Source organism: Sinocyclocheilus anshuiensis, unplaced genomic scaffold (genome assembly GCF_001515605.1).
Source record: "Sinocyclocheilus anshuiensis isolate Anshui unplaced genomic scaffold, SAMN03320099.WGS_v1.1 scaffold1799, whole genome shotgun sequence".
In the NCBI taxonomy this organism is placed as follows: domain Eukaryota; kingdom Metazoa; phylum Chordata; class Actinopteri; order Cypriniformes; family Cyprinidae; genus Sinocyclocheilus; species Sinocyclocheilus anshuiensis.
Genome location: NW_015552692.1, coordinates 83,028 through 96,855, shown reverse-complemented (window position 1 = coordinate 96,855; position 13,828 = coordinate 83,028). Strand labels below are relative to the sequence as shown.

The window sequence follows — 13,828 nt, the reverse complement described above, 5'->3', positions numbered from 1 at the left end:
TTGGTTTCCTGAATCAGTGGCTGTGGTCGCAACACGATGTCCCCAATCGAGCATATCATTATATAAAGCTGTTCCTGTATCGGCTGTGACCTTTGACCTCAGTCTGGTGTTGTTTCCCGCGGTTGTGCTGCTAACTGGATCCTGTAGATGCTGTGAATCTGTGCCGTTTTGAACGGAGATGAATGCCAATGAAATGTGTCCATGTGAATGAGGGGAACACATTCCTCCATCTGCACTGCAGGATGAACGACCGCTGATGTTTTCTACAGGCTTTTGTAAAACGCCTGAAGAACATCTGAATAAAACTACAGGGTAAAACCTCACTAATGCATCTTCTGGGTTGATTCCTAAACATGCTTGTGTAGTGCAAACCAAACCAACATCTTTTATGTTCAAAGAGAGATTTTAGGGGTTACTGGATTATTTTTGAGGTAAGTGGTTGTTTTAGAGGGTGTGTGGGTGTTTTTGGGTGTCACCTGGGTGTGTTGGAGCAAATTTTATTTTTTATTAATTTTTTTAAACAAGCAAATTGGCCGAAGTGTTCTAAAGTTTACCCCATTTGCTGCTTTTACACCACTAAAAATGGCTGTGCCCTATTTAAGGGTATATGGTGCATTATTCAGATCGGGACTTTGGAGCACAAATCGCGAATCATTTTATTTAGATCGGAACTTCAGAGCGGGTTCGCAAATCATTTCCTGAATAATTTGTGTCAGATTGGGACTTCGGAGCGCAGATCGCGAATCATTTTTTCAGATTTTTCTTATTAAACAGAAGAAAACATCAAACCATTAAGGCCGTGCAGTTATAAAAACAAAAGCATAAAAAGAAAAAAAGAGAAAGAATACACAAATACAAATCTCTCAAGAAAATTAGCCATAGTAAAAGTGTAGTAATGTCTTTTTCCTTTTTTTTTTCTTTTTTTTGTATAACCACCGTTTTACTACAAATACCATGGTTAAACTATGGTTAGTGTAGCAAAACCATGGTTAATTTGTGATTACCATGGTTTAACTAACTGTTTTTTTCATCTTAAGAGGACACACAGGATAAATATATTAAATGAGGTGTAATTTTTTAAGGTCAATTATGTTTTTGAGAGCTAGTGGGTGTTTTGAGGGTCAGGGAGCAATCTGAGAGTGATGGAGTTTCATTGGGTTTTTATGGGGGTCACTGGGTGTTTTAGCGGATCATTGGGGTGTTTTTGAGGGACATTAAATATTTAGGGAGTAATCTGGGTGTTTTAGTTTCGTTTGGTGGTTTTGGGGGTCACTGGGTGTTTTAAGGTATCATTGGGGTGTTTCTGAGGGTCAAATATTTAGGGAGTTATCTGGGTGTTTATGGGTTTCTGGGCATTTTGGGGGTCACTGGGTGTTTTAGGGAATCAGTGAGGTGTTTTTGAGGGTCATTAAGTATTTAGAGAATAATCTGGGTGTTTCAGATTTTGTTTGGCAGTTTTGGGGGTCACTGGGTGTTTTATGGGTTCATTGGGGTGTTTTTGAGGTTCAGTAAGTGTTTAGGGAGTAATCTGGGTGTTTTGGAGATTCATTTGGTGGTTTTGGGGGTCGCTGGGTGTTTGTAGGGTATCCTTGAGGTGTTTTTGAGGGACATATATTTAGGGAGTAATCTGGGTGTTTTGAATTTCTGGACATTTTTGAGGGTCACTGTGTGTTCTAGGAAATCATTGAGGTGTTTCTGAGGGACATTAAATATTTAGGGAGTAATCTGGGTGTTCATGGGTTTCAGGGCATTTTGGGGGTAACTGGGTGTTTTAGGGGATCATTGAGGTGTTTTTGAGGGTCATTAAGCATTTATAGAATAATCTGTGTTTCGGAGTTCGTTTGGCAGTTATGGGGGTCACTGGGTGTTTTAGGGGATCATTTGGGGCTGTTTTTAAGGTTTAATAAGTATTTAAGGAGTAATCTTTGTATTCTGGAGTTTCTGGATGTTTTTTGAGGGTCACTGGCTGTTTAAGAGGATCATCAGGGTGAATGGGGCATTTTAGGTCTTCACTGTGGTGTTTTTGAGGTTCAGATGGTGTGTCACAGGTCAGTGGGATGTTTTTGAGGCTCATTGTGTGTTTTGAGAATCAGTCGTGTTGTATCAGGGCGTGAGGGTCAGTGAAAGGTTCTCAAGGGTATGTTCTCTTCCTCTGAGTCGTGTTCTTCTGTCAGGTGGTTTCCGGTCCGTTACGTATATTTCCTCCTCAGCTGAAGGTCGTGACCCTGCGTTCTGTTGGATTTGTTTCCTCTCCGTAAGGTCATGAAGCAAACGCGTGAACAGAACACTCATGTGGATCTCAGGACAACACGCCCATCTGATTATGATTGTCATTACACGTGATTATTTGTGTTAGTACGTGTGTGTGGTGTATGATCTTTGTTTGTTTTAAGGGTGTGTGTGTGTGTGTGTGTGTGTGTGTGTGAATGTGCTCCACAGATGTTGTATGAACAATGCGGCCCCAGGGCGGCATAACTCGCCCTCTCTCCATTGTGTGTGTTCTGCGCTAGTTCCGCGTCCCAGCAAGCGGTCCGATTCCAGTCCGGATTCTGCTGTTGCTCACGCTGAGTCGGAGCGCAAAACAAAAGCATTTAAGGGTTTCAAGCAGGATTTGGTCACGTGAGATGCTGAAATCTGCCTAATACAGATTAGACGGATCAGCTCTCAAATCATGGGGCTTCAGACACACATGAATGAACTGTTACAGAACCAAACAGTGTTTTGCACATTCATAAACAAAGAATCTCAGCAGTCAATGAAGACGGTTCCTTAGATTTCTATAAGGTTGTCAAAGTTTTGATTTTTTTGTACAGTTGTGTAAATCAGCTCTCAGTTTTTCAGTTCTTGTACTCTTGACTCTGATATGCTCAAACACTAGTCACGAGTTCTGTAGCTCATATTTGGAAATACACCATGCATTTTAAGGTATCATTGGGGTGTTTTTGAGGGTCAAATATTTAGGGAGTTATCTAGGCATTTTGGGGTCACTGGGTGTTTTAGGGGATCATTGGCGTGTTTTTGAAGGTCATTAAGTATTTAGAAAAAAATCTGGGTGTTTCAGAGTTCGTTTGGCAGTTTTGGGGGTCACTGGGTGTTTTAGCGGTTCATTGGGGTGTTTATAAGGTTCAATAAATAGGGAGTAATCTGGGTGTTTTAGAGATTCATTTGGTGGTTTTGGGGGTCACTGGGTGTTTTTAGGGTATCATTGAGGTGTTTTTGAGAGATATATATTTAGGGAGTAATCTGGGTGTTTTGAATTTTTTGGACATTTTTGAGGGTCACTGTGTGTTTTAGATTCCTTGTTTTAATTATTTGCTAAAACAAGATTTAGTATGTTTATTAATATGTTATGTTAAAAAAATGGCTAGGAAAATGACTTTTAAAAAAACAATAATTTAAAAAAACTAGAAATGTAAACTAACGAATAATAAGAAATATTTTTATTAAACATAAGTGCATTAAATAATTGCATTCATTTTTATTTATGTATTTATTTATTTAGACACAATAAGTTCATTGAAATTTCAGCATTATTCAAAAAATTGTCAGGAAAATGACTTGAAATGCCAATATTGATGAATTAATCAGTTTAATAAAGATACAAATAATAATACATAATAATAATAATACACATTTTTAATTAAAAAAGTGATACTGAAGTGATATTTATTAAACAATTTAATTTATTCATAGACATTTTTTTCTCTGCTATCTTGTGACCGATGACCTTTGACCCCTTTAGTCTCACGTTTGCTGCTGGGGAATGTAGTTTTGAGTTTGAGTGGCTCTGGTCTGTGGCGGTTCCACACTGAGCTGCTGTCATGCTGTGGCTTGCTGCTGCTCTGGGATCAGTGGTGTTGTGTGTGTTGAGCTGCTTCACATCACCACAGATGATTCCAGATCAGTGTTCAGGCCTGATGAGCGTTAAGAAGATTATGATTGACTCTTTATCTCTGAACGGACTGCATACAAACACGGCAGCTACGGTAAGAAGAGCTTCACTCTATATTACAGTAAATATAGTATGTGTAGTGTTATATTAGTATATCAGTGTTTTATCAGCAGATGAGTGAATCAGGCCTGGATAATTATACTGGAATACTGGGAGACAGTGACGACAGCGATGACGGTACAACATACACACGCTTGCGAACATACCATTGATACCATAGTATCATAATAGCATGCTTAGCGAGAAAAACTTTAGCTGGTTTTGTTCACACTAAACAGATTCAAACTCAAAGAACCTGCTGGCAGCTTCCTGGGAGAGTTTATCCATTGTGGACCGACTGGGATTAAAGAGGTAAAGACCCAATGAAACACACACAGTATGCTAATGCTAACGCTAACAGGAAGTGTTTCTCACAGCTGCGTGGAGATGACGGAGGAGGAAGTGGAGGTGAGTCTGTCTGAATGTATGTTAGATGTAGATCCGAACACCTCCAGACGTCGGTAACATCTGTAAAACACACGCAGAGCACGTTTACCCAGATTGCAGTGGGGTTTCACTGCGACCAGTACACGCTGACCCAGCGGCTGCAGGCCGAGCGACACGACCGCAGCGTCGCAGAAGAGAACCTGCAGAGAGAGCTGAGACAGAGCAGAGAGATGCTGCAGGTACCGCAGACACGCCTGAGATGATACTGAGGGCTGTGAGAGCGTTGTGGGAGCGTCGTGAGTGTTGTGGAATTGTTTCGAGAGCGTTGTGGAATGGTTGTGAGAGGGTTGTGAGTGTTGTGGAATGGTTGTGAGAGCATAGTGGAATGGTTGTGAGAGGGTTGTGGAATGGTTGTGAGAGCGTTGTGGAATGGTTGTGAGAGCGTTGTGGAATGGTTGTGAGAGCGTTGTGGAATGGTTGTGAGAGCGTTGTGAGAATGTTGTGGAATGGTTGTGAGAGGGTTGTGGAATGGTTGTGAGAGGGTTGTGGGATGGTTGTGAGAGCGTTGTGGAATGGTTGTGAGAGCGTTGTGGAATGGTTGTGAGAGCGTTGTGAGAATGTTGTGGAATGGTTGTGAGAGGGTTGTGGAATGGTTGTGAGAGGGTTGTGGAAGCATTGTGGAATGGTTGTGAGAGCATTCTGAGAGTGTTGTGGAATGGTTGTGAGAGTGTTGTGAGAGCGTTGTGGGAGTGTTGTGGAATGGTTTTGAAAGCATTGTGGGAGCATTGTGGAATGGTTGTTGCCATGGGCGTCGGAAGCAAAGAAAAATGTGGGTGGGTCCAACATAGTGTAAGTGTAACTGTAATTCAGTGCTGCAACAAAAGTCCTATTCGGAACAGGACTACTTTTCCAGGGGGTCTTTAGAGAAATTTGTGTTTCACAGACATACTTTGTGATTTTAATCCCGTCTGAATCTGCTATGTCTGTGTTTTTCTCACACAACCTCTGTAATAATTCCAGGGCAAATGGTTGTTGGAACATTGTGAGAGCATTGTGCGATGGTTGTGGGAGCATTGCAGTGGTGGACAGTAACGGAGTAGTTTTACTTCGTTACTGTAATCCCAGGTATTTTGAGCAGTAGGATTATAAAAAAATATATATGCTAATATAAAATTAAATGATAAAAGTACCCTATATAAAACTGCAAAATAAACATTCATCTATCGGTACTTTTTTACTTAAGTACATAAAAAAGTACTTTTGTACTTTCACTCAAGTAAAATTGAAAACTGAGTACTTTTACTTTTACTGGAGTAATATTTTATTATACGGATCTGTACTTTTACTCAAGTACTTGATTTGTGTACTTCGTCCACCACTGGAGCATTGTGAGCATTGTGGGATGGTTGTGGGAGAGTTGTGAGAGTGTTGTGGAATGGTTGTTGGAATGTTGTGAGAGCATTGTGGGATGGTTGTGGAATGGTTGTTGGCACGTTGTGAGAGTGTTGTGAGATGGTTGTAGGAGCATTGTGGGATGGCTGTGGGAGAGTTGTGAGAGTGTTGTGGAATGGTTGTTGGAACGTTGTGAGAGCATTGCGGGATGGATGGTTGTGGGGGCTTTGTGAGTGTTATGGGAGTGTTGTGGAATGGTTGTTGGAATGTTGTGAGAGCATTGCGGGATGGTTGTGGGGGCTTTGTGAGTGTTATGGGAGTGTTGTGGAATGGTCGTGAGAGCGTTGTGGAATGGTTGTGGGTACATTGTGAGTGCATATTGGGTACATTGTAAGAGGGTTGTGACAAGGTTGTGGGGGATTATGGGGCTGCATTGTGAGGGGATTGTGAAAGGGTTTTGGGACATTTTTAGAGGGTTGTGAGGGCATTTTGGGCACATTGTGGGAGGGTTGTAACAAAGTTGTGAGGGCATTGTGGGGAATTATGAGAGAATTTTGGAAGAATTGTGAGAAGGATTTTGGAACATTTTTTAGAGCTTTGTCAGAGGGTTGTGGGGATGTTGTGAGAATGTTATTGGAGCGTTGTGTTGTGGGACATATTATGGAGCATTGTGAGAGGGTTGACAGCATTTTGAGAGGGTTGTGAGAGTGTTGTAGGATATTATGGGAGAATTGCGAGAGGGTTGTGGAATAGTGCTTTGGGAGAGCATTGTGGGACAATTTTTAGAGTGCTATGAGAGGGTTGATAGAGCATTGTGAGAGAGTTGTGGTGACGTTGTGGAAGCATATTGAGGGCATTTTGGGTGCATTGTGAGAAAGTGTTGTGGAGGATTATGTGAGAACTGTGAGAAAGTTGTTTTTAAGGTTGTTATAAGAGGGTTCTGGACACATTGCAGTAGTAAAGGGTACTTTATCAGAGTGTTGTGGAATGGTTGTGAGAGCGTTGTGAGAATGTTGTGGAATGGTTGTAAGAGTCGTTAGAACTTTATGAAGAGATTGTGGGGGTGCTGTGGGAGCATTGTGAGAGTGTTGTGGGGACATTGTCAATGAGTTGCAAGAGTGTTGGGAAGGGTTTGTACTGGTGCAGAATGAGAGGACAGTAGTACAGTCTAGCGCATTTCTCACAGGTTGCTAGTTTCACTTTCGCCAGGAAGTCATTTAATTCAAATGATGCGTGTGCTAAGTGAGTGACCATCAAAGATCACACAACAGAAGTGCGCGCTCTCTCTCGCTCTCTCTCTCTATCTTTCTCTCGCTCTCTCTCTCTCCCTACCGTTAAGTGACTTGTGAATTGTTTTACTTACTTGTTTTTGACACATCCGACCGAACTACAAACTTTCCAGTGATGTCTGTGAGAAAGGTATATTCACTCGACAAGCTCACGCATCTGCGCCGCCGCGCGCTCAATCCACTCAGCGTGCTTTGTTTATCAGCTCGCGCACACCAGCTATACAGGCATTAATACTGAATGTTTAACATTATATTCATTGCATACATATACTTCGTAGTAGACATCCTTAACTCCTTTCTGCTGTCTGTTGTTCTGTTGTCGGTGTTTCTTTGTTTGAATATGGCGCTTATCACATGCTGTGTGGTATCGGCGTTTGGTATCGGGGCATTTTAACGAGTACGAGTACAGGAGACCAGTATCGGTGCATCCCTAGTTTGTCATCTTGCAGGTGTTGTATGAGCGCCTACATGAGGTGGACAGCAAAAAGATGGTGCAGCAGATGGAGAACAACCTGCAGATGCTTGAAAGCAACACGGACAATGTCCTCAAAACAGCAGAGATGCTCGGAGCTACACACCAGGTACCTTACAAAATCAAACACCTCAAACCAGAGATGTCACACCACAGACAGTGCACTGAGCCTTTTAATATTAACCATGCATTGTTCATGTTTTGCATGCATGAGGAAACGCGTGTCAGTCATGCAGTAGAGCTGATGTCAGTACACGTGGAGCATCTCAAGAGACGTCACGCTATACAGAGCGAGGAGATGCTGGAGGTCAGAAAGCTGCTGCACAGGAGGAAGGGCCGATTGCACAGTGACTCCACAGGTCAGTGCTGCCCCTAGTGGCCTGGAGGACATCTGAGAATCTCATCCCAGTGTTTAAATAAATCTGTACTCTTATATAACTAGAGTTTTCCTCAAACAGATGATCGAGACCTGTTCAGATATTCATCACAACAGGTAACTGACCATGAATGAACTTTAAGACTAGTGTAAGTACCTCACTAACTCCTATTTAAAGACTTAGTTGGCCAAAATATGAAGATTGTGACATTTTTACTCAATGTCATTCTTTTTGCCTTTACCTTTAGCTTTATATTATTCCGACCATCAATAATAGCTTGTGTTTTTTGTTGTAGCCGACTCGTCGCAGGGTCAGCATCACCTTCCTCCCGACTCAATCTGAGGTACGTGTTTATGGACCATATTCCAGCATTCATTTCTTCAGGTTTAGCATCTGAATGTTTTCATGAGTCTTCGAGGGGTTTTTATTTCTGCAGTTGAAGCATCTAGAGGCTTTGTTTCTGGAGAACTGCAAAGCTAGTTTGGATGCAAAGAAGCCGCAAGCAGACAGGAGGTAAAACCACACATCCTTAAATTTGAGAGTAGCTAAGACTTAATTCAGCCAGAGATACTGATTATTTTCTGCATCTCTCAGACAGGAAGTAGTTCCCGCAGATTCTCCCGCGAGCAGTCTAAACCAAGACGATGACGTGGACAGCAGCGTGTTTCAAAGGTAAAACGCAACCAATGCTCTTGAGATGTATCCGTACACTATGTAAGTGCATGTGACCACACTTCGTATTCGCCAGTGCAACGCAAATCACGTCGCTGCGCCATCGCCGTCGTTATTCTCCTACAGGAAGTTCATTTGAGGGGGAGGAGTCAGAACGAGGGGAGGAGCCCAACCCTGAGCTGTATGTTTACATGTAATTATCATAATTTATGTGCATAAATAATACCATTGACATGCTGTGTCACGTTTGCAGATGTCTCGCTCCACCACAGCGCCCCCTGTTGTCCTGGAGGTCTACGTGCGGATGGATCGTCAGAATGATTTTGCTTGCATTCGGTCTGATGATGCTGATGGCGGCTCTTTTATATGTAGTCATGAGTGTTTGTATAAATAACTGATGGTTTAGTGTGGTTATTTGATCTTAAACGACTAGTTTAGTTAAAAATAAACATTCAAATCAACATGAATGGCCGTTTCGGTTTTGAGTGGGTTGAGTGTAATTGACTGCGTGTTTCCACCAGGTGGCAGTGGTGAGTTACTTACTCATTCACTCATTGCTGAGCACCGCAGATGAACTGGATTATAGTGTAACCTTTGTGAATGTGGCTGCGCACGTCTGTCCTGAACACGATACAAACAGATCAGCATTAAATATTCTGATTTAATGCAGCTGAATATGCTTGTTTCTCCTGAAACCGGTGCGAAGCCATGGCAAACTGATTAATGATGCTAATTAACAGTAATTAAATTCAGAGAGACAATGAGAAGCTTCAAAACCGAATCGTGGCAGCTGTTGCTCATTTCACGCTGCTTTTATTTGGATTGTTCTGGTAATGAATGCACTGGACAGAGATATCAATATTCAATTATGTGGCTTAATGCAGTTTATGAATGAAAAACATGTCCATATAATTGAATAATAGAGTTGAGTGGATGTTATCTGGTTTGGATTAAACTTTCATCCTCATTTTGCTGGAATTATATCAACGCTTACAGACGTTTGATAATGGTCCTTCACAGGCTCCTCGGAATAAATGACCGCTTCTCTTTCCTGTCCTGTGAATTTTAGGGCAACTTAAACCCGCCCACATCCTGCTGCGTAGCCAATCACAGCCCAGAATGAGAAACGAGATCAGGAAGCGCTCTTAATTTTCTGGTAAGGTAATTTTAACCAGATTAAACCGACTCACAGGAGCTTAAATTGTTCTTAAACGAGCATCTAGTGTTGTTAAAGACACACACAGTCCGTTATCTTAAAGATAAGACTTTAAAAACAATGTGCATCACAGAAAATTATGCAAAATTATGTTCCATTTACATTAAATATGCAACATATTATATTACAATATAATATTATTTGTTTATAAGAGAAGATATGTGGAGTAGGACTATTGAAAGAAGATAAATAAATCAACTAATTTCATATTAAATCATTTTGGTATATTATTAATTAATTATTATTATTATTATTATTATTCATCATATTAGGTCATTGTAATAATTGGTATATTTAAAAAAAACACTTATACATCATTCATCCAGCCAGTGATAAGGAGGTTTTTGTGTTATGTAATCATTATGATTATAATCTGGTGTAATATTACTGCAGATGATTGAGCCGTGTGCTGATAAACAGGATAAACTCTCTCAACTCACTGAAATGATACACGCACTTATGCTCTCAACCACAAACATATACAATAAAAGACTAGTTTTTCATGTTATTTGAACAGTTTATGACCCTTTAGAAGCTTTTGAGTGTTGAAATTGTATCAACAGAATAATCTAAGCAGTGCAAGACATAGATGAATGCCTTCAGAGGTTAGCATTTATTTATTTTGATTATTTTAATTCGATTTTTTTTTTTTACATTTGGCATAATATATACACCAAACTGAAAAAAAACTTTTTAATATATATATATATATATATATATATATATATATATCAAAACATTGCATTTTAGCATACATCTTTTATTGCAATTTTCATTACATTGAAGTCTTAAAAATGTTAAAGAAAGCATTAAAAATACGCTATTTTGTAAGGGTATTAAGATTCACATTGGTGAACACGTGTGCTTTTTTAAAGTTCCTCACAAAATTAATGAGCAGAAATGAATCCGCGTTGGTTTGTCATCATTAAAGTACAGGTTAGCATATTTAACATCAGATATTACGTCCAATTTGAAAGCGAGCGAGGCTTTGTAATGCAGTGTTGTTCTGATTGGCTCTCGGGTGATCGTTGGTGACGTCACGCGCCTCGGCCCCGCCCCCGCACTCTCCAGAGCAGGTAGATGCTCGTCGGCTCTCACTCCTGCAGTCCGCTCCGGGTAAGACACTGCATATTCATATTCATTAATAACCGAGAATAATCAGCAGAGTTTATCATGCATGGTTTCATTTATTGTAGCAGTTGTTCGATTTCGTTTTTCTAAATTCAAATTTTTCAACTGTAAATGTTGCCTGATGTCAATATTTTGACCGTAAATGTTAAACGTTAAAAAGAAAGACATTAAAAGACGAAAGATAAATGTAAATGAAACGTCATATAAACGTGTAGTCTTGAATATAATGAAAAGTGCATGCATTAAAGTTGAGTAGCTACTGCTCGTTGTGATAATGCTTATTAATGTTATTAAATGAAGTTATTGTGAAATCGGTATCACTTTACAGTAAGGTCTCATTAGTTAATTAATTAGTTGCACTGTAAAAAAAAGGAGGAAGAAGAAAAAGTTGTAAATAAAACAGTTTAAAAACAAGTTTATTGGAGCACATTACATTTTACAAGAAAATACTGTTTGTTTTGCTACTTCAAAATTTAATGTTAATTTAATTGCCTTCCGTTTCTTTGTAATTAATTGTTAAATACATTTAAGTGAAAACTGTTTCTATACCATTTATTTTCAGTGTAACACACACACACACACACACAGACACACACACACACACACACACATATATATATACAGTCAAACCAAAAATTATTCAGACACCAGATATAATATTATAATAATATAATATTTTTTACTAGTGGGTGCAGGACACTATAGTTCATTTATGTAAGTGAGGAAAGCAAAATAAAGTAAACTGTGACATATTATACCCAAAAATTCTTCATAGAGTAAAATTGATAAAAATTAGGGACCAAAAATTTTTGTGCAGTGCAATTCTGTGCAGTAAAAATATAATGTTTTGTTCACATTAACTAATACAATGTCTGATGAGTTATTCTGGTGGTCTGTGATTTTGCTCCAGATATCAGTGTGAGAGAGTTAAAGCAATATAACTAACCCACATAGAGATTAAAACTCACGCTCGTTAGTGCGACATTCACGTTTATATAAGAGTAAAGTCACACTTCTGAAGGATTGCGAGCACATGTGATGTTTATGTAAGTGTCATTGTGAATGAACATGTGTCTGCTGCAGGAGTCAGCTTGTGAAACTCGAGCCGCGATGGGTCGGAAGGAGATCGACTGCAGCTGGAAGAAAATCACCAACGACATCAAGGACATTTTCGACTTCAAGGAAGTTCTGGGGTCGTAAGTATCAAGCGTTTTGTGTGTGCCGAGTCAGAAATCAGTGCAGCGCTCCTGAAGGTGTTTTTGCTATTACAGGATCAGCAGCTTTAGCTCTCAGAGGAGGCACATGCAGTGCTAATCAGAGCCTGAGACACAGATTAACGGATTGAGGGCCAGGGGACATTTTTATCAATGAAGCCCTTCATCCTCTTGCTCCTATTGAGAGAAACCTGGAGGAACCGTTTAGCAGCTATACATAATATTATACGGCGTTATTCAGCATTGAGAAGTGTTATGAAGCTTCACCAAAGATTATGAGCTGTTATAAAGCCTTACGAAGTGTTCTGAAATGCTATGAATTTTAAGGTAATATACAGTAAGCTCTTATGACACTTTACGAAGGGTTATGAGGCGCTATATGTTTTTACAACACTTTAATAAAGGTTGTGAAGCATTATGAGGAGTTATGCAGTGTTATGAAGCATTGTGAGTTGTTATAAAGGATTATAAACCGTTTAGCACCTATACATAATATTATACGGTGTTATTCAGCATTGAGAAGTGTTATGAAGCTTCACCAAACATTATGAGCTGTTATAAAGCCTTACGAAGTGTTCTGAAATGCTATGAATTTTAAGGTAATATACAGTAAGCTCTTATGATACTTTACGAAGGGTTATGAGACGCTATAAGCTTTTACAACACTTTAATAAAGGTTGTGAAGCATTATGAGGAGTTATGCAGTGTTATGAAGCATGGTGAGTTGTTATAAAGGATTATAAACCGTTTAGCAGCTATACATAATATTATACGGCGTTATTCAGCATTGAGAAGTGTTATGAAGCTTCACCAAACATTATGAGCTGTTATAAAGCCTTACGAAGTGTTCTGAAATGCTATGAATTTTAAGGTAATATACAGTAAGCTCTTATGACACTTTACGAAGGGTTATGAGGTCCTATAAGCTTTTACAACACTTTAATAAAGGTTGTGAAGCATTATGAGGAGTTATGCAGTGTTATGAAGCATGGTGAGTTGTTATAAAGGATTATAAACCGTTTAGCAGCTATACATAATATTATACGGCGGTATTCAGCATTGAGAAGTGTTATGAAGCTTCATCAAACATTATGAGCTGTTATAAAGCCTTACAAAGTGTTCTGAAATGTTATGAAGCATTACAAAGCATTTCGAAATGTTATGAAGCTGTTACGAAGGACTTTTATCTCTTACGACAGTTTATGAAGGGATATGAAGCGTAATTATATATTATAAAGTATTGTAAAGTGTACTGAGGCATTGTGAAGTGTTACAGTATAAAACTTTATGAAGCATTATGAGATGTTTAATAGGCACTATTAAATGAAGGTTTATGAGGTGCTATGAAGCTTTATGGAGCTGTTTGTGTTAAGGCATGAATGAACCATTAGCCTATATGAGGAATTGTACAGTTTTATGAAGCATTATGAGCCATTATGAGGAGTTATGAAGTGTTATGAAGCATTGTGAGTTGTTATAAAGCATTATTATTACACTTTATGAGGTGCTATGAAGCTTTATGGAGCTGTATGTGTTAAGGCATTAATGAACCATTAGCCTATATGAGGAATTTTACAGTTTTATGAAGCATTATGAGCCATTATGAGGAGTTATGAAGTGTTATGAAGCATTGTGAGTTGTTATAAAGCATTATTATGACACTTTATGAGGTGCTATGAAGCTTTAT

At 39.3% G+C, this 13,828-nt stretch overlaps 2 protein-coding genes across 4 annotated transcripts in view; both read left to right on the top strand.

The window, feature by feature from the left end:
• Positions 1 to 3,701: 3,701 nt before the first annotated feature.
• On the top strand, positions 3,702 to 9,354 carry LOC107667632 (uncharacterized). 2 transcript variants are annotated; one of them, XM_016459353.1, is made up of 13 exons: positions 3,702 to 3,986; positions 4,066 to 4,129; positions 4,231 to 4,303; positions 4,369 to 4,399; positions 4,477 to 4,617; positions 7,509 to 7,640; positions 7,746 to 7,890; positions 7,990 to 8,024; positions 8,204 to 8,251; positions 8,345 to 8,421; positions 8,503 to 8,580; positions 8,657 to 8,761; positions 8,834 to 9,354. In XM_016459353.1, the coding sequence occupies exons 1-13, from the start codon at positions 3,822 to 3,824 to the stop codon at positions 8,976 to 8,978; spliced, it is 1,239 nt and encodes a 412-aa protein (XP_016314839.1). In that variant the 5' UTR covers positions 3,702 to 3,821; the 3' UTR covers positions 8,979 to 9,354. The 2 variants fall into 2 exon arrangements, with proteins under 2 accessions (XP_016314839.1, XP_016314840.1); XM_016459354.1 differs by lacking the exon at positions 4,477 to 4,617.
• Positions 9,355 to 9,688: 334 nt separating this feature from the next.
• camk1ga (calcium/calmodulin-dependent protein kinase IGa) overlaps positions 9,689 to 13,828 on the top strand; it is a 19,106-nt gene continuing 14,966 nt past the window's right edge. Inside the window, exons 1-2 of one of the 2 annotated variants that reach the window (XM_016459352.1) lie at positions 9,689 to 9,736; positions 12,011 to 12,123. In XM_016459352.1, the coding sequence (XP_016314838.1) occupies positions 12,038 to 12,123 (86 nt within the window). In that variant the 5' untranslated portion in view covers positions 9,689 to 9,736; positions 12,011 to 12,037. Of the gene's footprint in view, positions 9,737 to 10,604; positions 10,913 to 12,010; positions 12,124 to 13,828 lie in introns of those variants that run through there. The other variant, XM_016459351.1, reaches the window with a different exon arrangement.